The sequence below is a fragment of the Equus caballus genome, chromosome 3 (genome assembly GCF_041296265.1).
Source record: "Equus caballus isolate H_3958 breed thoroughbred chromosome 3, TB-T2T, whole genome shotgun sequence".
NCBI lineage: Eukaryota > Metazoa > Chordata > Mammalia > Perissodactyla > Equidae > Equus > Equus caballus.
The window spans coordinates 71725233-71749369 of NC_091686.1; the positions used below are offsets into that span (position 1 = coordinate 71725233).

Genomic DNA, 24137 nt, shown 5'->3' on the forward strand with positions numbered 1-24137 from the left:
TTAATAAGTGGAAGCCCTTTTTGTTAACTGCATTCGTGCCTTAATCTCTATGCAATAAATTAGTCTGGATCATTTGGTTAGACTCAACTGTACATAGCTTCTGTTTCCTCTGAGTAAAAATCTTACCAATAATCAGGCAGCTACGTCAAAATAATATCAGTTTAAAGATGAAAAGAAGAAAACAGCCTTCAAGGCCTGTCTTTTGAACATGTTCTTTTCTCCTTAAACTTTTGACCTCATCTACAGAAAAAGTAGAGAAGGAGCCACTATCAGCCATGTCTAAGTCTACTTGTGATAATTCTACTTATCTCACTCAGTAGAATGATCTCTTAGTAAAGTTGACCCAATCAGGTTCTGCAGTAAGACTCAAACAGATCTTCACCTCTTCCTTCTAAAGGAGACATAGGAAAAGGTCGGGAAGAAGAGAGAAAAATTTCCTTCCCACTTCAACATGATAAAAAATGTCAGTTTGATTATGAATGTTAAAACATATGTTTGTAGAATTATGGGATTCAGGTTTTGTTTTTGTTTGCTTCGTTTGAACCACAGATCCTCAGTATGCGTTAATCATACTCTCAACTCAAGCCATTCCATAATCAGGCCAAAGAAGACACCTCTTTTGATTTATTTTTCTATAATTTTCCTTTAGCCTCTTCTCCTCCATTACCCCACAACCAAGAGACACCTAGTCAAGTGCGCGTAACATTTACTCTCTCATTCCGATTCACACAGATAACTGTGGATCTTTGAACAACATATAACATTGATTTGAGTTTAATTATATAAATGAGGTAATGCTATAGTTCACATTTTCTTTCTCTTATTGCTTTATTTTTTTATATGTATCCAAGTTTCTATTTGTAATCATATTTCATTCATTCTGATGGGTGCAGAGAATTTTGGTGTATGTATTTACCACATTTTGTTTATTTGTTTCCTATAAAGGACAATTAGGTGTCTCCACCTCTATCCTACAACAAAGAATATTGTGAAGAAAAATTTTAAACATGTTCCGTTATGGACCTGTGCATGTATTTGAGATACATACGCAACAGTGGGGTTGTAGGGTCATGGGGTACACGTATACTTAATTTCATTGTGCATTTTATTTCACTGAAAATATGTACAAATGCATAGTTTCTTCAGGAATGCCTGAGTGGTCCTATCTTCCATATCATATCTAGCCCTTGATAGTATTCTATTTTCCAATATGTGGCAGTGTCATAAAGATAAAGTGGTATCACATTGTTGTATTTTATTTATAATCTCAATCACTAGCAAAGTTGAACATCTCTTCAGAAACTTACCAGTTATTCAGATTTTCTCTCTGTTAAACTCATATACTTGCTATATTTTTCTTTTGGATAATCTATGTCTTCGTTTTGCCAAGTGATACAAATTCTTTCCATAGTTCAGAATAACTAGGTATTAATCCTTGGTTTAGCCATTGCAAATATCTTCCTCTACGACTCCATGTATCTGTTAATGTTACCTCTGATTTCCCTTTTCAAGCACAAAGTACTAAGTTTGATGTAATGAAATCCATGTTTTTTTACCTTATGGTTTGTACATTTCAAAGTCTAATATTTTCCTCATTTCTAAGATTATAAAGCTACTCTTTTATATTTTCTTTAAAAAATTATAAATTTCACTTTAATGTGGATTCATTTAATCCATTTAGATATTATATTAATGTATAATATGAGGTAAAGATTCATCTGCTCTTTTTGTCTAGGTAGTGAATATATTTTTATAGCACCATGCAAGAGTAAATAATCTACTCAGTGTGAATTATTCTCACTGTTTGTCTCGATGACTTGTGTTATCACCTTTATCTACAGCAGGCTTTTACATACTTGTGTTTCTTTTTCTGTTCTCACCATTTTGTTCTGTTGTTCAGTTTGTGAGGAGGTTAGTAGCACTCATTTTGTATTATGTATTATTATCTGGTTTAAGAAGCAACTAGTATTTCCTTTTATTTTCAAAGTTCATAAAATATTTATAAAAAGGTAGTCTATATAAATTATTAAATATTTTCCAATTTCTCAAGAAAACTTCCCATAATTGAAAATTAATTTGTAAATATTGATAGCTTTATATTAAGTCAAATCATCTATAATCACAGTGTGATGTTAACTTTATCATCACAGTGTGATGGTTAATTTTATGTGTCAACTTGCCTAGGCCATGTACCCACATACTTAGTCAAACATTTTCTGGATGTTTCTGCAAGAGTATTTTTGGATGAGATTAACATGGAAATAGTGGAATTTGAGTAAAGTAATTGCTTTCCATTATGTGGGTGTGCCTGACTCAATTAGTTGAAGGGCTGAACAAAACAAAAGACATACTTCTCCCAAGCAAAAGCAAAGCCTGACAGCAGATTGCCCTCAGGCTTGAACAACATTGGTCTTCTCTGGATCTCCAGCCTGATGGGCAAACCTGCAGATGTTCGACTTGCCAGGGTCCATAATCATGTTAGGCAATTCTTTAACATACTTCCGTCTCTGTAGACAGATACACACATAGATAGAGAGATAGACATAGAAATAGATACACAGAAATCCTATTGAATCTGTTTCTCTGAAGAAGATTACTAATATACATGATACTTCTTTCTATTTATTAGGGTGTTCTTTTACGTCATATACTAGAATTTGATGTTTTTAAAATAAAAGTCCACATGGCTATACTCTTAAACAGTTCATATTTTTAATTACTACAGTGAATAATGACTCATTTTAATCATACAGGTTGGCTATTGCTGTTGTGAAGAAATATTAATTTGTATAGTGATTATGAATCTGACAACTACATTTATAATAGTTCACATATTGGTTATTTTTGTTTCCCCAGTATTGTCATGTACAAGTCTACAAAATTTATACCTTCCCCTTTAAATCCTCACACCTTCTTTTCTTGTCTTATTTTGTTGGCTTTGTTTGGTTAGTACTTAAACGTGGGGTAAAAAGATTTCTTTTTACTTCAACATGATTAAATATGCTATTTTTGTACTGAATGCAAAACCATGCATTTCCACAATATTATTGCTGTCTCCAGAGTATGTTTATAGCTATTTCTACATTAATTCTTTGGTCAGTAAGTTATATGACTACCTCATTCCTAACTGTGTTCATGGAAGCTTATATAAAGTACAAATGGAACCAAAGGAAAAGAAAATTTAAAAAACAGAAAAACAAAGTAAATATACCATTAGCATGTTATTATACTGACTGATCCAGCATAAAAGTCAACGACAATCTTCGAAGTATCCTAGGGTAAATATGAAGTGAAGTACCAGAGCTATTTATCTTAAAGTAGGAGTCAAGCGTTCATTTGGAGCATTGAGGAAAGAGTTGGAAAGCAGAAGAGAGTATTAAATATGGTTATTGGCTTTACAATCAACAAGCTTAACTTAGAAATTTGTTCTACCACCTACTGCTGTGTAGCCTTGAAAAAAGTACTTAATCTCTCTGAGACAGCTTTCTTATTTTTAAATGCATGCATATCTCTTAAGATCACCATGTAAGTTAAAAGACACATGTAAAGAGCTGAGTACCTGACAGAAGATAACAAGTAGTCAAAAATTTGTAAACACAGAAACACACAAACACACCTCAAAAATGCTGAGAACATGCTGGATGGAATCTTTCAATTTAAATCATTTTAATTTGCCTAACGACAAGCGATTTCAGGTCATATTTCATACTTTAATGTATGAAAATGCAGAACTGTTTTAATAATTGAGACACGTTGAGAAAAGTGTGTGACTGTTTTATTCTTGTAATTCTAGGCTTTCATATTACAAGACTGTTTTCTTTGCAGGAGTTAGAAGAGTTTGTCCAGAGTTCTGGCAAAGATGGAGTTGTGGTATTTACTCTGGGGTCAATGATCCAAAACCTCACCGAAGAAAAGACTAACATGATTGCATCAGCTCTTGCCCAGCTTCCACAGAAGGTCAGATAAAGTTATTTTTTGAGTTTCAAAATCTTATTTTAAAATCCACGAAGATCTCCTTAGATGTGTACTTCACAAATATAGAAAAAGCTATTAGTACTGTTAGTACCAATTTAACTGAGCCTTAAAGAAAAAGCAGGAAATATTAGAAGAGGGCAGCTATAAACATTTGACTGCTCTCTTGCTTTAAAACTGGCATTACTATTAGGAAAGCATTTTGCAGTATTTTCTTCAAATAATGGACTAAAACTAAATCATTCACTGATCTTAAACAATTTATCAGCATTGTGGCTAGGTTTTAAGGCTCCCATGTAATCTAATCTTGTTTTCTTGTTCATATTTGTTTTTTTAAATCTAAGGCATACAGACAAGGGAGAATTAGCATGACAGAGAGTAAAGGCAAAGATTTGCAAAACGTGGACTCAATTTGCAAGGCCCCTTGGGACTATATTTCCTTATAATTACTGGTTTTAGACAAGACCCTGATTTAGCCTGGATCTGACAGCTTAGATAATCCTGGAGTGCTTCTAAATAATGATTCATTTATTTAAACAGTTAGTAATATAGTAAAAGATTTGTACAGTTAATTATATGATGTTACTACAAAATACGATGTTTTATTAACATCATTCTAGATTATAACTGACTAATGTTCTTCTTATGCTTCCAGGGATACTTTTCCTTTCTAGCTTCAGTTAAAATCCAAGAATATATGTCATTTAAGTTCTAAATGATCTTAACAATACTTGTATTTATAACCAAATTTATTTCAAAAATTGTTTGTGGGAGCCTTACGCATTTAAATATTTAATTTAAAAAGGATCTTCATAGAAATTTTGAATTTTCTATGGCATTAAAATACAATGCTTAGAGGTGACATCAGGATGGAGTAGGAAGCACCAAAGGTCTGCTTATTAACCTAAACATAATTGTACTGGCAGAATCTGTCTGGAGTCACTATGTTGGAACTCTGAAGTCCATCAGAGCACTCACAACTTACAGGGGAAAAGTTTGCTGGTACATAGTGATTAATTAAAATCGGTCAATCTCAGCGTTTAGCAGAGCAGCATCTTCAAATCCTTCATCTCCCAGCCCCAAGGCAGGGAAAATGCCTGCATTCCTTGTATGACTGTGTGGAGACAGGGTTGGCAATAATGACCAGATCCTCCAAATATTGGGTTTCTGTATTCTCATTATTGACTCCTGCCTTTAATCAATGAGGTAGAGGCATGGGAGTTGGCCGCAGTTGTTTCAACCTTCACTAGCTAAAGCAGCTTTCAGGAGGTTTAAAGGAAAAGCCTGTTTTTCCCCTTCCATTTTTTCCTTTTTTCTACATTGGGGGGGAAAGAAAATAAACAATTAGGCTACTCTAAAACACTCGCACACACAGAGGAAGGAGCTGAGAAGTACAATAACTAAAATGAAAAATTCATCTTAGGGATTCAAAAGCAGATGGGAACAGGCGGAAGAAAGAACTGGCAAACCTGAAGAAAAGATGACTAAAATTATTGAGTCAGCGGAACAGAAAGAAAAATAAATGAAGAAATGTGAACAAAGCCTAAGGGACTTGTGAGACACCATAAAGTGGAGGAACATACACACTGTGGGAGTCCCAGAAAGAGAGAGAGGGCCAAAAATAATATTTGAAGTAATAACGGTTGCAAGTGTCACAAATTTAATAGGAGACATGAATCTAGAAATGCAAGATTAGCAAACTTTAACTAGGATAAACTTGGGGATCCACACCAAGACACATTATATTCAAGCTGTTGAAATGCAAAGACAATGAGAGAACCTTGAAAGCAGCAAGATAGAAGCATTTCATCTCATAAATGATCTTCAATAAGATGATCAGCCAATTTCTCATCAGGAAGCTTGGAGACCAGAAGGCAGTATTTTGACAGTCTCAAAGTGCTGAAACAAAAATTTGTCAACAAAGAATCTTGCATCACGCAAAATTTTCCTCAAAAATGAAGTATAAATTAAGACATTCCCAGGTAAACAAACGTTGGAGAGGTCGTTACCAGTAAACCTGCCCTACAAGAAATGCAAAAGGGAGTCTTTCATGTTGAAATGAAAGACTACTAGACAGTAACACAAAACCATAAGAGCTGAAAATGTGCAGTAAAAGTAACTACAAAGGCAATTATAAAAGGTAATGTTACCACTCTTTTGGATGTAACTCCACCTTTTTACTTTCTCACTGATTGGAAAGAGAAGTGCATAAAAACAATTATTAATCAATGTTATTAGGAACACAAAGTATAAATATGTAATTTGTGACATCGTTTACCGAAAATGGGATGGAGCTATAAAGGAGTAGAGTTTTTGTATGCTATTGTAGTTAACTGCCAAAGGTTTAAAGAACAAATGGCAGGGATGATAAAAAAAAAAAAAAAAAAAAAAAAAAAAGTACTTTAAAATGAATGAAAACCAAAGAGATTAAAACATATGAGATGTGGTAAACGCAGTTTTCAGAGGGAAATTTATAGCTGTAAATGCCTCTACTGGCAAGGAAGAAAGATATAAAATCAATAACCTAATTTATATCTTAAAGAGTTAGAAAAAGAAGGCAAACTAAACCCAAAGGAAGCAGAAAGAAGGAAATCATGAAGACTAGAGCAAAGCCAAATAAAACACACAATAGAAACACAATAGAGAAAAATAATGAAACCAAATTTAGTTCTTTGAAAAGATCAATGAAATTATCAAAACTTTAGCTAGAGTGGCAAAGAGAAAAAAGGAGAAAATGTAAATAGCTAAAATCAGAAATGAACAGGGGGAGAACAGTGCTGACTTTACATAGATAAAAAGGATTACAAGGAGGATATTACAAACAATTGTACTCTAACTAATTAGACAACCTAGAAGAAATAGATAAACTCCTTGAACCACACAAGTTGTTTAAACTGACTTAAGAAGAAATAGAATATTTCAACAGAGCTATAACAAATTAAGAGATTGAATTACTAATCAAAAATCTCTCAACAAGGAAAAGTCCTGGACTGGACAATTTCACTGATAAATTATATCAAACATTTAAAGAAGAGTTAAAGAATTCAACTAATCTTTTTCATTTCTTTAAAAAATTTGCAGAGGAGAAAACACTTCCTAAATAGTTCTGTGAGGCCAGATTTACCCTGATACAGAAGCCAGATGAGGACATCACAAGGAAATAAAATTACCGACCAAGATCCCTTGTAAATATACATGTAAAAGTCCTCAACAAAATATTAGCACATCAAAGTCAACAGAATATCGAAAGGAATATTCACCATGATGAAGTGGGATTTATTCCAGGAATTATTCATCATGATAAAATGGAATTTAAGAGTGGGTCAACACAAGAAATCAGTGTAATAATTTACCTTAATAGAATGAAGAAAAAAAAAAAACGATCATTTCAACTTACACAGAAAAATGGAATTTGACAGAATCAAATATTCTTTCATGATAACAACTCTCATTAAAACAGGAATAGAATGAAAATTCTTCAATATGATAAAGATATTTTTGGAAAGCACACAGCTAATGTCTTACTCCATGGTGGAAAATAAAAGTTTTCCCCCTAAGATAAGGAACAACACAAGGATGTATGCTTTTACTGCTGCTATTTAACTTTGTACCAGAAGCTCTAGACCAGGATATTACACAAGAAAAAGAAATAAAAGGCATCTGAATTGGAAAGGAAATGGCAAAACTATGTCTATTTTCAGGTGACATCATCCCATAGAAAAAACCTCCAAGAATACACAAAACACTAACAGAACTAATAACTAAATTCAACAAATTTGCAGGCTACAAGATCCACACACAAAAATTAGTTGTGCTTATATACACCATCAAGGAACAATCTGAACATGAAATTAATATAGCAATTCCATTTACAAGAGCAGTAATATGAATTAAATGCTTCAGAATAAATCTAACAAAGAAGGTGAAATATTTGTATGATGAAAACTACAAAACTTTATTACTGCAACAAGTTAAAGAAGACCTAAATAAGGGAAAAGTCATGCCATGTACATGGAAAGGAAGATTTAACATGGATAAGATGTGAACACTATCCAAAGAAATCTACAGACTCAACACAATGCCTATCAAAATGCCTACAGCCCTTTTCCGTAGCAATGGAAAATCCAATCCTCAACCTCATATGGAACTGCAGGAGCCACAGATAGACAAAACAATTTTGAAAAAGAATAAAGTTAGAGGACTCACATTTTCCAACTTTGAAATATCCTATAAAACTACAGTAAATTATACAGTATAGTACTGTCAGAAGAACAGAAATATAAACCAATGGAAAAGAAGAGTCAGAAATAAAGCCTTACATCTAAGGTCAATTGATTTTCAACAAAGGTTTAAGACCATTCAGTGAGAAAGGACAGTCTCCGCAACAAATAATGCTGGTAAAATCTTGATAGTCACATGCAGAAGAATAAAGTTGGACCTTCACTTTACACTACTTACAAAAATTAACTAAAAATGAGCCAAAGACCCAAACTGTAGAGGTAAAACTATGAAACTTTCCAAAGAAAGCATTGGAGAAAATCTTTCTCACATTGGATTTGGCTATGATTTCATAGATAATGACACCAAAAGCACAGGCAACAAAAGAAAATTAGATAAGCTGGACTTAAACAAATTAAGAACTTTTGTGTATCAAATGATACTACTAAGATGGCAAAACACAATGTCTACAGATTGAGAAAAATATTTGAAAATCATATATCTGATAATGGATTAATTTTCACAATACATGGAGAACCCTATAACTCAACAATAACAAAACTCCACTTCAAAAATGGGAATGGACTTGAACAGACAATTCTCCAAATGAGATATACAAATGGCCAATAAGTACATAAAAAGATACTCAACATCATTAATCATAAGGGAAGTACAAATCAAAAGCATGATGAGATACCACTCCACACTCATTAGGATGATTATTATCAAAAAATGGAAAATAGGGGGCCGGCTCCGTGGCCGAGTGGTTAAGTTCGCGTGCTCCGCTGCAGCGGCCCGGGGTTTGGATCCTGGGTGCGGACATGGCACCGCTCGTCAGGCCACATTGAGGCTGCGTCCCACATCCCACAACTAGAAGGACCTGCAACTAAGATATACAACTATGTACCAGGGGGGTTTGGGAAATAAAGCAGAAAAAGAAAAAAAAAAAAAAAAAGATTGGCAACAGTTGTTAGCCCAGGTGCCAGTCTTTAAAAAAAAAAAAGGGAAAATAGCAAGTGTGAGTAGGATTTGGAGAAATTAGAACTCTTGTGCATTGCTAGTAGGACTGCAAAATGATACAGTCACTGTGGAAAACAGTTTTGCAGTTTCTCAAAAAGTTAAACATAGAACTACCTAACGACCCAATAACTCCAATCTTAGCTATATATTCAAAATAATTGAAAGCATGAACTTGAACAGATTTTTGTCACAATAGTCATAGCAACATCATTCACAATAACCAAATGAATGGATAAAGAAAATGCGGTATGTACACACAATGGAATATTATTGTCTTAAAAAGGAAGGAAATTATTGTATATTACAACATGAATGAACCTTGAGGACAAAATGCTACGTGAAACAAGCTAGTCAGAACAAGAGATATACTAGCTTATATGAGTTACCTGGAGTAGCTAAGTTCTTAGAGACAGAAAGTAAAATCGAGGTTACCAGGGACTGGGGAGTGGGGGAACAGGGAGTTATTGTTTAAGGGTGCAGTGTTTGTGTTTGGGATGATGAAAACTTCTGAAGTGTAGAAGGTGGTGATGGTTACACACATTGTGGATATACTTAATGCCACCGAATTGTAAACAATAGATTAAAATGATAAATATCATTATCTATAGTTTACTATAGTACAAAAAAAATGCAATGCTTGCTTCTATGTTACTTCCCAATAAGTGAAAAGTGTTCAAAACACTAACAAATTCTTAAAGTCAATGTAAGTAACATCCCTCCCCTTTGCTTCAAAAACCTCCATTTAAAAGTTCCCTTTACTACGATGTCCTAGGAACACCCAGATGTAAATATTTCAGATACAGAGTTTTTTTTTCTTTGTCTACTAAATGAGACCTTTCTTGTTGATTCTGGCCTATCTATTATGATTATTGCAAGCCTTTGAAAACATAGTTGATGTCTCAATGGTTTCAAAACACCCGTTACTCAAACCTTAGAGCCTCAAATTTCTCATCTGTTACATGGAGGCATTGAACTAGATTAATTCTAAGTAACTGAATTATGTGATTCTGAAAATCTAATAAAGGCACTTATCGTAACAGGTTCTGTGGAGATACACAGGAAAGAAACCGGATACATTAGGACCCAACACACGGCTATACGACTGGATTCCACAGAACGATCTTCTCGGTAAGATCAAAGAGAAGCAAGCCTAAACAAAGTTGAGTGAGGGATAATCTGAATGACAACACAATAACAAATATATCCAACAAATTTGTATTCAAAACAAGCAGAAAAACCTCTTCATGTCTTCTTCATATTTTTTCTAAGGTGTCTTAAAAAAACAATTATTCATGACACTTGCTAAAGACGGTAAAGCACACTTTATTGAAGACCATCGTTATAAGTACAGGTCCTATGGCAATGGACTTTTGCAGTGAGGCAGAGCGATTAGACTCAACTCTGAATATAGAAAGGAAAAGCAGAGATTTTATAGACAAGGAGCAGAGTAGCAGAAGGGGCAGGGGGTGAGGGAGTCACTGGATGGAAAATTACTCTGGGGAAACCTCAGTGGCATGGGGAGACCCTGGCTAAACTGACCTAACCAGAGTCTTGCTGAAGGTAGGTCAGAGTGATCAGACATCACCTGGGGGCTGCTGATGGATTAGGAAACTAATCTGATATAAACGGTGATCAGATATTGAGGCTGGGAGAGTCTAGCTCAACTGACTCAGCAGGACTCTTGCTAAAATTAGACAATGCAGAGACGACACACAGAAGCTCAAAAATCAGGTACTAGTTGAGAAGAAAGTTCAGAAGAGCCTGACTAGAGTTTGGTCAAGAAGATAATTTTTGTCAGGCTGTAACGTTAATATGGAATTTATAATTCTCCCATTTATGAGATAATCTCTCCATCCTCAGAATTGGAGTCAACATACCTTTAGTTCAGGCTCTCATTAACTATGGCATAGAATATTGCAGCATCTCCAGAGTCTCCGTGTCCATTTTCTCTCACCTCTCTTTTCTCTTTCCCACTATAACTATTTTAAAATAAAAATCTTGTAATTCTATTCATCATTTATAATATTATAAATGGCTCCATATTACTATAAAGTCAAGTACAAAATCTCATTTTATTAAACAGACTACTTCATGACTTACCATTGTCTATCTTCCTAGACTGCTATTCTGACACTTTCCCATTGAAATGCTGTACATCCCACCTCCTCTTCCCCATCCAAACATGAGTTTCATTTTTGAATCCTCCCATTCATTTTTATTAATATATTCCTTATCCCAATAACTTGTCCATGTGACAACTATTCTCCATCATTTAAACTTCACAGAAACCTTTTCAGAGGTTTATGGAATGAATTAATTGCTGGGATAACTAATTGCTGCTTTCTGTAGAGTTTATAGGAATTTATATAGGGCCTCGTAGCACAGAATTGTATAGATGATGTTGCCTAGTTGAATTAATGTTTTGTACAGATATCATGATTTTCTGTTTCTGAAACTCTCACAACTTAAAATAATGATTTTTTTTTCCTCTTAGGTCATCCCAAAACCAGAGCTTTTATCACTCACTGTGGAACCAATGGAATCTATGAAGCTATTTACCATGGGGTCCCTATGGTGGGAATTCCCATATTTAGTGATCAGTTTGGTAATATTGCTCGTCTAAAGGCCAAAGGGGCAGCTGTTGAAGTAGACTTGCATTCAACGACCAGTTCCAATCTGCTTAACTCTTTGAAGGCAGTTATCAACAACCCTTCGTGAGTATAGAATACATTCTTTACTGAGAAGCATCTAGTATTTTAAAATGAAATGAATTGTTTTACTCAATTTTAAATTGGTTGCTTTTAAATAATCACCAGCACATAATTAATATCAAATACAATTGTCTTATAGGTCTCAAATTCTTTGGTGGCATGTTGATTCACCTATAGTTAATGGGTAATAGATTACAAGCTCAAAGAAACACTGAATTTATGAAAGCAAAATAAGCTATCTTTAAAGACGTACAAATCTTTACCTTTATTAATAATATTTATGGTTTATTTCTCACAAATGGTTGATATTATTGTTACAATGAATTTAGGAAATGTAACAAAAATTCAAAGAAACAAAATTTAAAAATCACTTAACTGTCCACGTGCAGTTATAAACAATTACCAATAGCAAAGTATTACTTCAGATATTTCATTAAGCTAATTTATAAAGGATAAAGAATCTGATAGAAACAATTGTATGAAAATTGGATTATGCTAATTTTTAACAAAAAAAATATGCTATATTGCTATATTTTAATTTAAAACAAGAGAAAAGAAATAAAGTAAAACTGAAAGGTCAAAATGGTGACATAGAAGTCCCAGCTGCAACAAAGATAAATAATAGGTAGCTATCCATGAACAAAATCAGCTCTGGGAGAGCTCTTGAGTCCACACAAGAACTTTTAGCAACACAGTGAAACAAAAGAAAACTGAGAACAATTGCCCAAGAAGAGAAAGAGGATAGCTTCCTTTTCCTACATCATCCCATCCCCAAGCCAGCATTGCTCATGCCAGGAGGGAACTTCTCAGCTAGAAAGAGTTCCTCAACAGGAAAGGAAGATCTAGTTTAGTAACAAGCTTCTCAAGCCTTTTGGAGCACAGAAATAGAAAAAGAAAATTCCTAAATTCATATGGAGCCCCAAAGTCCCCAAATATCCAAAGCAATCCTGAGGAAGAACAAAGCTGGAGGCATCATACTTCCTGATTTCAAACAATACTACAAAATTACAGTAATAAAAAAATGTAATGGTTCTGCCAAACAAAGACACGTAGTCCGAAGTACAGAATTCAGGGCCCAGAAATAAACCCTTGCATACAAGGTCTACTCATTTTGACAAGATAGTCAAGAATATCAATGGCAAAAGAATAGTCTCTTTAATAAATGGTGCTGGGAAAACTGGATATCACATGCAGGAGAATGAAACTATACCCCTGTCTTACACCACTCACAAAAATTAATTAGAAATGTGTTAAAGACTTAAATGTAAGACCTGAAACCATAAAACTCCTAGAAGAAAACATAGGGGAAAAGCCCCTTTATATGAGTCTTGACAATGATTTTTTGGATGCAACAGCAACTGTACAAAGAACAATAGCAAAAATCAACAAACGAGACTACGTCAAACTTAAAGGCTTCTCTACAGCAAAAGAAATGATCACCAAAATGAAAGGCAACCTACCGAATAGGCGAAAATATCTGCAAATTATATATCTGATGAGGAGTTAATATCCAAAACATATAGAGAACTCACATAACTCAATAGGAAAACAAACACGCAGAAAAAAACAAGTAGATTTAAAAAATGAACAGAGTACTGATTAGACATTTTTCCAAAGAAGACATACAAATGGCCAACAGGTACATGAAAAGGGGCTCAGCATCACTAATTATCAGGAAATGTAGTCAAAATCACAATGAGATAATCACCTCACACCTGTTAGAATGGCTGTCATGAAAAGATAAGGTATTAGAAATGCTAGTGAGCATGTGGAGAAAAGGAAATACATACTACTTTTGCTGGAAATGTAAATTGATACAACAACAGTGAGGAGTTTCTGCAAACTATTAAAAATAGAATTACAGTATGATTCAGCAATCCCACTCTGGGTATACATCCAAAATAAATGAAAACAGGATATGGAAGAGATATCTGCACTCCCACGTTCACTGCAGCATTATTCACAATGGCCAAGATATGGGTACAACCTAAGTGTCTGTCACTGGATGAATGGATAAAGAAGATGCGTTGTATGTATACAATGGAATATTATTCAACCATAGGAAAGAAGGAAATCCTGCCATTGTTGACAACATGGATGACCTTAAAGGCATTATGCTAAGTGAAAAGCCAGACAGAGAAGACAAATACTTTATGGTAGCACTTATATTTATAATCTAAAAAGTCAAACTCACGGAAACAGAGAGTAGATTCTGGTGGTTACCAGGGCATAGGGGTTCAGGGAGTGGAGATACACTGGTCAAAACATACATATATAGGATGAATAAATTCTAGGGATCTTTGTAAAGCATAGTGATTATAGTTAATACTACTGTATTACATACTTGCAAGTTGCTAAGTGAGTAGATCCTAAATGGTCTCACCATAAGAGAAAAACAAAGCATGGTAATTATATGATGTGATGAGGTATTAGCTGCTGCTACAGTAACAATCATATTGCAATGTATAAGTGTATGAAGGTACACATTTGTACACCTTAAACTTACATGTTATATTTCAGTTATATCTCAGTAAAGCTGGAAAAACCCTTTCCATTTTGATGTTACTTGGTAACACTATTTCATTTCAAAATAAACATAACTGTGATAGTAAATAAATAAACATAAATTCTCAACAATGATTACATTAATTATGCTATTTAATTTAAAATAAATCAAGTGAATACATTCCGGGAATGAAAGAAACTATAGTCAAATTAAAAGAATGGCCAGGCTTTGGATAAATATTCTTTAATAAATAAATCACATGCTAAAAATTACAGATGAATCCATAAACAAAACTGACATTAGAGATTAGAATAATTATTTTTACAATGCTCACAATTTTGGTCAATATAGAATGATTTCTCGCTTTAAAGTCACTTCTCAACCTCTCACTCTGTCTCGTAAACCTCACATCTTTTTTTTTTTTTTAAAGATTTTATTTTTTCCTTTTTCTCCCCAAAGCCCCCCGGTACATAGTTGTGTATTCTTCTTTGTGGGTTCTTCTAGTTGTGGCATGTGGGACGCTGCCTCAGCGTGGTCTGATGAGCAGTGCCATGTCCGCGCCCAGGATTCGAACCAACGAAACACTGGGCCGCCTGCAGCGGAGCGCGCGAACTTAACCACTCCGCCACGGGGCCAGCCCCGTAAACCTCACATCTTAATTTTTGCTTGATATGTTATCATTACTTCATTGTTAAGGCTTATAACATATACATCTTGTCTATGACAACAATTTCCAGTATAGTTTAACCACAGAGTGGTATTTATATGGATTTAATGATGTCATTCGTGTTTTACCTCAGTCTTTCTATTCCTGAGCGGTTTTGGTTTTCTTAATTTGCTCTCTAACAAATATTTTGCTTTCCCATCTTGGAGATTAGGTTGCTTTCTCTTTTTTTTCCTGAGATATATCCAAGGTAGGTATTCCTTAAATTCTTGCATATTAAGAAAAGCCTGCCTGTTGTTTTAAAAACAAAAGGCAACAGGGCTTTGTATAAGTTTTCTGACTCTTCATTCTCTTCCTCAGAGGTTTCTACATGTTCCACTATCTTCTACAATTTAATGTTCTCTCTTCTCCTCAAATGATGATTGCGCTTCGGTGGAGAAGAATTACCTCCTTCCTTCAATTCCTTCACAAATTCAAGGAAATCCTTTTTCTAGGTCAGCCATCCATACCTTAAACCAAAACTCTGGGCTGGTCTTTTGTTCTTTGCTTGAAGTTAGAAAGGTTAGCGTTTTGTCTCACTGTTGCCATTGTCCCTTCCCACCACTGGCACTTGCATCTCTCTGTAACTTGAAACCAAGATCCCAGTCTCTACTCACTCTTTGGCCCTACATTTGCCCATATGGTCACATTAAGCTTTTTGGTTTGGTCTGAAATGTCAAAGCCAGGAAGATCATAGAAGGAAATCATTACCTGCTACTGCTGAAGACTAGATTTTCGCTACCACTAACACTCCAGAACAAACCTGGGAGAGGGGGTGGGGTGGGGTCTTTTTATCATAGATCTGCCTCTCACTGCTACTTCCTGTCACTGTCTTGTTCCTAAAACCACACAAAGCAAATTAGATCAAAATTCTGTATTCTTAACTGACATAGTCTACATTTTTATTTCTGAACATTCTAAATGGGGTTTCCAGTGAGAAATTATTTTCTTCCCACCTCCAATTGTTACTTAGACTACGAAATATTGAATAATTCCAATTGATAGGCCACCATATCTAGAAATTTCTCATGAGGAAATAAGCTGTCATATGCATTCTGGCCTCTTGGTGATATCATCTATGACATGTTTCTTATATAATTACCTAGTAACTTTTAATAACATAACATAATTTAAGTATATCACGTTCTTCATGAATTTTTCAAGTTGCTGACTATGTATCCAATGTTTAGCTATAAAGAGAATGCTATGAGGTTATCAAGAATTCACCACGATCAGCCTATGAAACCCCTGGATCGAGCAGTCTTCTGGATTGAGTTTGTCATGCGCCACAAAGGAGCCAAACACCTGCGGCCAGCCTCCTACAGTCTCACCTGGTACCAGTACCATTCTTTGGATGTGATTGGGTTCCTGCTAGCCTGTGTGGCAACTATTATGTTTCTGGTCACAAAATGTTTCCTGTTTTGTTGCTGGAAGTTTGGTAAGCCAGGAAAGAAGAAAAAGAGAGAGTAGTTTTCTTTGAGTTTGGCTGGAAACCGTGATAGGGCTCATCCAAATTAATTGAGCTGCTTATTTGAACAGATTCCTCTCCTACTCTCCCAAGCTCTTCTCCATTTCTTAGCTTATTAAGTCAGAGATTAAAGACTCTTCCAAGGAGTTGACAACTTGATTTAGAATGAAGATTTTAAGTAATTTAGCCTTTCAAAAGTGAAGATAAACCTATAAGTACATGGAAGTTACTACTATTCAAATCCTAGTCCTTTACTTTATACATTTGTTTCATTTCAACAAATTGAGATGAAAATTGAGGCCTTGGGAACATAGTGATTAATTCTATATTCAATATCAATCATGTTGAACATTTTCTAAAGAATTGATATCATTTTGGTTCCTCTATCTTATAATTACAGCATATTGTCTAAAGCAACCAGAAAAGAAGTAGCATAGAGCACGCTGTAGCCAGAGCTTTGCTTCCACTTAGAAATATCAGGAGACTGTCAGGGTTTCTACTCTTCTATGATGCACATTTATACCATCAATTTCCTTTCATATAACCCATCTGACTTTGTTCTCCTTGGAATACAAAATGCTATTTTTGTCTTTGATGTGCAGATCTACTTGATTTGGAAATTAATAATAATAGTACTTGATTTGTATTGTAACACTGTGTGCCTTCAGAGAACTAGTTGATTCTGACAAGTTAGTATGATTGGTGGTATGGTAGAGCAAAGCAAATGACTGCAATTTAATACCTACCCTCTTAAGTAATTTAAAAATTTTAAAAAATTCTTTCCTATACTAATTGTACTTAACCATATTTGGAAAGCAAAGGCCAAAGTACTTTGCTACACTGCAGATATTTTGGGGAGAAAACGCTTTTCTCAGAAATGTTACTTGCTATGGGGGTGATTTCTCCATCTAACCAGAAACTCAATCAGTTTGCCCATTTCTTCTTATTCCTTCCCTCCATCACTTCACCTTGTCCTCTCATAAGCTGTACCGTGACAACTATACCAGGCACAAGTACTTAGGCTTCTTGTTACCTAGCATTGGCTAGAAATCTGCAGTCAACTTTAGGAAGTAAGTTGAATTTTAATAGAATTAAGGCTTTCTCTTCCAACATATTTGACAATTCTTTGTCCTTAAGGTCAAAGAATTATTCAATCTAACTGTGAAAACTTTGTCTATTAAGCAAGTTTAGTAAATGATTTAGCACAAAGTTTGACATTTATAACCTAAGCTTAAGAGACCTAAACTCATGTCTCTGTGCTAGAGTAATACAGATCACTAGGGGGATATCTGCTTTTTGACACAAATAAGAGGACACAATAGTGACAGAAATAAGAGGAAGCAAACTAATTAATTCTTAGGTGGGAAGTTAACTTTAAAGAAACATAGGAGAAAAAATATATATTCCAAATTTTATGAGATTTTGAGATAATTGGATAATTATAATGATTTAAAGTGTAGAGTTTAAAAAATGTAAACACTAATGCTGCTTGGTTTAAGATCTCATTAATGTAATCAGAGCAATAATTTATGGTGCTGCTGAATTATTTATTCCAGTAATAAGATGATGCTCTTTCCTATCATGGCCTTTAAATCATAGCTTAATCTTTGATCATTTGATGTCAAAGTCAAGATATCCTTTCACTTTTTTATTATTATAAGATTATGTAACATAGGTAGTTAAAGTAAACTCAAGATTTGAAAGTTTATTAGCGATTTCTGAGTTTGTTCAAAAGAACTACCCAGACAAATAGATGAATATATTCTATCTTGTAGAGATAAATGCATTTCTTAGAAACAAATACTTATCTATTTAATTCATCTATAGACCATTATATCAAATATAATAACATTCTGGTAATAATTTTCAATTTGCAGAGGCTAAGCCTTTGTAACTTACTGCACTTTTTCCAGTTGAAGTTTTAGTAAGAACACATTTTTCAAGAGTTTAATTATTTCTGGTTTTCTTAGTCAGTTAAAAGAGCATATTTTAAAATAATTTATTTTTAAACTATTTACAATTCATATGTGACTATGTTGTCAAACTCTGCTCATTTTTCTTCTGGATCATACCTTAATTGAAAATCTAATAGGTAGCTGCAAATATGTTGTACATATTCCCATGCATATATAGATGAACAAAAAGTTATGTTGTATATGTTATAAATAAAAGTGATTCATATTGCTGTATGTTTTGATTTTTGAATTTGCTTACCTTTTACAATGAAGGGAGTATTTGTTTCTGTTAAGTTTTACATATTTTACCAAAAACAATAACTCACCTGCAGACCCAGATCTACCATAGTCCCTAAATTAATGGAATGGTATCCACGATATTTTAAAGTGTTATACAGCTAGGACTGAGAAGAGTCTGCTGCCTATGGAACGGAGAACGTAAGTTCTGCAAAGCACACTGAATCACTACAAAGCTTCTCATTTCCATTTCCTCCCACAGTTCTTGGCTTTTATATCCCACTCCAGTTCTGTCAGTGTACTGGATTCTGGCTGTAAACCCAGCCAAAGAAGCTGAAATCCTAATCTCTCACTGTCAGGTTCTGTCAATCATTTCCCCCAGAGATGGTCCTTTCATCAAGTCAGATGAAATCACCTCATATATGATTTCACTTAAGCCATATGACATCATGAAATGAAGGCACCTATCGTTCACTCTTAAAGCAATTGTCATTTCATAAAATCACGATTGTGCCATGAAGCGAAGCCACCTAATTGTCCTGGAGATAGTTTGCCCTAATTAACATTCCTCCATATAGTTCCTGTTTCTTTTCCAGTAACTCCTAGACATAGGCTCCCATCATCCAGGTCATGATGAGGGTGGGGGGTCCTACAATTCCTGGAGAGTTTAGAATAAACTAGATCTTTCTTCCTTTATTGACATAAAATTGCTATTTCATCAATATCTAGTAGGAATTGAAGGAAGACTCACTGTCCAGGTGTCATAAAGTTATCAAGTGCTTGTGTAATAGGTAGAAGAAACCAACTCTGTTAGTATTACTCCTGCATCATCCCTTTGCAGTGAGTGGTGAGCTTCCATTCCAGATCTTCACAAAACACAATGCCATATACCTGGATAATCCGGAAATTTGAAATGTGAGTTCACCTGTTATGTTTGTATGTTTACAAGACAAGATGATGAGGATGCTGGTCACCAAGTAGTTGCTACTCTTAGAGCCTCAGAGACATAAGCTGAGTACATTATCTGCCAGTGTTTGTTACAAAGCAGCATTCCCAATATCCAATCATGCCCATCTCGAAAGGATTATGAACATGTACTTGATCGTGGACTTGTTCCTCATTCAAGAGTCTAGATGATAGCTTGCTATGAGGTGCTATTCATTTTTTTCTTCTTAGTTGAAAATGCAATGCAATCTTGACCCACATGTTCTGAGTTCTTCCTTTGAGCATTTCTTATGGGATCTTTTTTCTAATTGTTTTTATTCTTTGTGATGCAGCAATTTTTCTCAAGCTAAATCAGAAGTTAATTCCATAGGGATCTTTGGGGAGAAGAAGAAAGAAAAAAAGAAGAAGATTGGCAACAGATGTTAGCTCAGTTGCCAATCTTAACAAAAAAGAAAAAAAAACTTAATTCCAGTCACAATTCCGATAAGATCTCCTTATTAGGTTAAATTATGCAGAGTCTATTACCATGGTACTTGCATTCAGGAGAAAGAGAAACTTCTAGATCTTCTACAGGTTATTTGATAATCACTTTGAACTGACACTAATCTCTGGTGACCCAAAACACCACTATGGTACAAAAGGAAGAGTGAGAGTCCATAAAGGCCAAGTGATAGTTAAAGATTTACCCTCAGTTATTCTTACAACGGATCCAGAATGATCATGGACTCACCTTAGACTATTTCTCTGAAACCAAAATTCAGATACACTTAGTAACCAACAGAATCTCCATTTGAGTCACCTCACCTGGATGATGACAGGCCCATGGTTATCTTCATGGAGGTCTAGAGTCTAGTATTAACTCTGGGCCAAGATAAGGATGTGTGGCTAACCAATGATTTATGATCTGGTTGTTAACTTTGAAAGTCTTCCTCCCTTTTTCCCATTAGCATCCAAGGCCAGTTTGTTTATTGTTGCCCTACAACTGCTCTAATCCATGAGATAGGCTGGCTTAGTTAAAGAACTAGAGGAACACAAAGGACTCCGTTAGTGATTTTTGTCTTCTACATCAAATCAAAATTCATCGTACAAATCTCATTGGTTCATTTCCTGAGACAAAGGGTGTCCTGTACAATTAAGAAAGAACCCTGGGGATCTGTGTCTGGAAGTCTTTTGGATCCTTGATGCTTATCTTTACTCTCTTTCTCCTGCTTTAACTCCACAAGCTCCAATTATTCTGTATTAAAAGCATTACCTAAGTATTCTCTGTGGAGTCTTGTGAGTCCTTTCAATCACCCAAGCTAGAGATCTTCACAAAAGGCCAAGTGGAGGCCACTGGAATTGCTGGCTCCTCACCTTCCAACAAGATACTACATCACAAGCACTGCCATAACTCTGGGGGATTTTCAGATATGCACATACTGTCAAAGACTTGGAAGATGCAGGGGTGATGATTCCTATCATAGTCTCATTTAACACACCTGTTTGGAGTACTCAAAGTTAGGTGGGCCATAGAATTGACTGTAATTTATCACTAACAACTTATGAAGCTAATCATAGATTCAGTTATGATGTCTTCTCTGAAGCAAATCAACACATCCCCTGGCATCAGGGACTTAGCTATTAATTTTGAAAATGATTTTCTCTTCTATCCCTACCAACAAAGAGGTAAATGTCTGGATTTACTGTGGCAATCAGTACCATAGACAGTGTTCCGAGTTTGAAGATATTTGTGGTCCATGGAACATTTATCAAAGGGCATCCACTACGAAAGAAACTCAGTGAGTAGATGGACATGAAGGCCCACCCGGTAGATTTTAGTCAGCTTTTTTCTCAATCCTCCCTGTTTCTTGTGAATAGGCTCACATACAACATGGCCAGGGAATCATGGGCTGCGTAATATGTACTTCCCCCTTTCAGGACTGAACGAGCTGCTGCCATTGCATATGTCTAATATTCTAATAGTTAAGATCAATATTTAGACCCAAGTTTTCATCATCATTTTCTGAGGGGATGACCCAGAGAATGGTATCAAAATGATACCTAGGACTCCTTCCAGGATAGAAGAGGCAGTTTTTGATCTTCACAGGGTGATACACATATTAAGACTACCTATTTGCCCTTCCCTACCTTCAGATTTCTTTCCAGGACTACTAGTCATGAAGCTAGTGACTGCCTTTTCCCTTGTTGTGGTATACCACAGAACATCACATGTCACCTCTGAATAGGGATCACAGTTTACAACAAAGGAATCATGAAAATGGACTAGCTGTTCTGAATATATGACTTGTATTGAGGTTACAATTTAAATTTTACTCAGATTGCAGCAAAAAAATCAATTAATTACCTGAAACACTAGATCCAACAGACCACACAAACTACATAATAAGCACTTAAGGTTTAAGAATTTACTTCCTTAGAATGCTAAGTTGTTAAATAAAGCAAAATACAGGACATGAGTATAGGACTCAAATTTCCAAACTGATCTCTCTGTTTTGACTGACAGCAGGTGTGCTGTGCTTACTGCTGTTTTATGGAGAGACACAGGGAGTCGAGTAGACAGATTGCTCAATGAGAATAGGTTTCTCATATTGTGGCAGATTGGGTTTTCATTTTAATTAGGCACTGGAGGTTGTAATAGCATCTCATACTCTTTTGTTCAAAAAAATTTAATTGGTTTAATGTAACTTTAACCTCATTAAAGTTGCATCATTATTCTTAAGTGCACCTGTGCTTGTCATATTCTTAAATGTCCAGTGAGAGGTCGTCAGCTATTTATCAGGATAATCAGATTCACTTGGGAGGATATAAATAAGTAACGCTCTTAAGGCAAAATCAAGTTCAAATCTAAACAATATTTCACATATGGCAATTATAAATAAATGATAAGCAAACAGGATGAGTCATCCTTTGCAATATTTTGAAATACACATACCATAATATGTCCATTAACTTAAAAAATTGACTTAATATATTGTTGGACAAGTCAGTTAAAAGCTGAAAGATGGTTTCTGGAGGTATGTCATACAGGAAGTGGTGAAACCTTACTTTTGGGGTCAGTATATGACGCCATTACCTAAAAAAGCAGAATATGTAAGTCTGGGACCAAGAGGTGAAAGTAGCCCCTGATACTATTACAAAGAATAAATCTTTCAGAAATTTTTGCTTCTAGTCACCATGAGATTAGGGCTGAGTGGGTTTTATAGTCTCACATCTTGAAGAAGGTATGCATTCATCAGGAAGTAATGCTGTGAAACTGGAAGTTGAGCCTGTCCTCTATCCTCTGCCTGAACAAACAGATAGAAAAGGGAAATTAGGACGTTGCGTAACAATGAACAAAGAGCAATATTTTGAGAATCCAGGAGTTACACTGGGATGCCTCTTAATACTACCGTTCTTGATAGTACTTGTGAATGGGAAGCTGCAGCACCCAGTAAGGACATTATCACTAAGAACTCGTTTCTGATAACCACAACCTTCCTTTGACCTTTAGATTTGGGTTGGTAATAGCACTCCCAGTTACTAGCCTCAAAATTCCGCATTATCACTTGATGATCCCCCTACATCCTGCTCCTATGTCCAGAAATAGTTACATAGTTAACATTAAATTTTTGATTAAGTATTAATAAAATATTATGTTTGCAATCAGAGTACTGAAAAGAAGCAAATACTGAAGAAGACATTAAAATGCTGTGTGAGCTTGTGCCCTTCACACAAAATGTGTATCTATAGCTAAAATCTCTACGATAGGCAATCACGTGTCTAGTGCTCTGTTCAGTGATAATAGGACCCAAGTATGACTAGCGGATGGAACAAGCCCCAGTCGAACCCTGAGCCACAAATATCTCCCTGTGAGAACAGGGAATGTCAAGGCAATATGCACAAGGAGAAAGAGTAAAATGAACAAGAAAGAAAGATCATCAGGTGTGTTTGTGCTTATCAACCCAAATACATACTCTCTGTGAAAATGATGAGTGCCTTTTGTTCAGCTGTAACTGCTTCTCACTATCCCTAACATACATCCCTTTCTGGAACTCCAATCATTCAGATATTTATTTTTTTTGATGATGCCCCATGGATCACATAGGTTTTCTTCACTCTCTTTTTTTTTTTTTTCATCTTTTTCTTTATTGTCATCTTGCAGGGTTATTTAAAAGTTTCTAGTCTCTAACTCACTGATTCTATATTCTGTTTGGTCTATTCTGCTCTTGATTCTATTACATTTTTCAATTCATTCATTCAATTCTTCAGCTCTACAGTTTCTGTTTGGTTTTTTGTTATGATTTCTATCTCTTTGTTATCATTTTCTTCCTATATTGTTTTCCTAATTTCACTGAATTGACTTTCTGTCCTTTCTTGTAGCTCACTGAGTTCCCTCAAAACAGCCATTTTGAACTTCTTATTG

General features: G+C 35.0%; 1 protein-coding gene across 8 annotated transcripts in view; it reads left to right on the plus strand.

The window, feature by feature from the left end:
- LOC100067994 (UDP-glucuronosyltransferase 2C1) overlaps window positions 1-18787 on the plus strand; it is a 30634-nt gene extending 11847 nt beyond the window's left edge. For 5 of the 8 annotated variants that reach the window (XM_023638022.2, XM_070262373.1, XM_070262372.1 and 2 more), the window contains 4 exons: window positions 3826-3957; window positions 10251-10338; window positions 11705-11924; window positions 16321-18787. In XM_023638022.2, coding sequence (XP_023493790.1) covers window positions 3826-3957; window positions 10251-10338; window positions 11705-11924; window positions 16321-16600 — 720 coding nt within the window. In that variant the 3' untranslated portion in view covers window positions 16601-18787. Of the gene's footprint in view, window positions 1-3825; window positions 3958-10250; window positions 10339-11704; window positions 11925-15451; window positions 15735-16320 lie in introns of those variants that run through there. The other 3 variants (XM_070262375.1, XM_070262376.1, XM_070262377.1) reach the window with 1 other exon arrangement.
- The last annotated feature ends 5350 nt before the right edge of the window (window positions 18788-24137 follow it).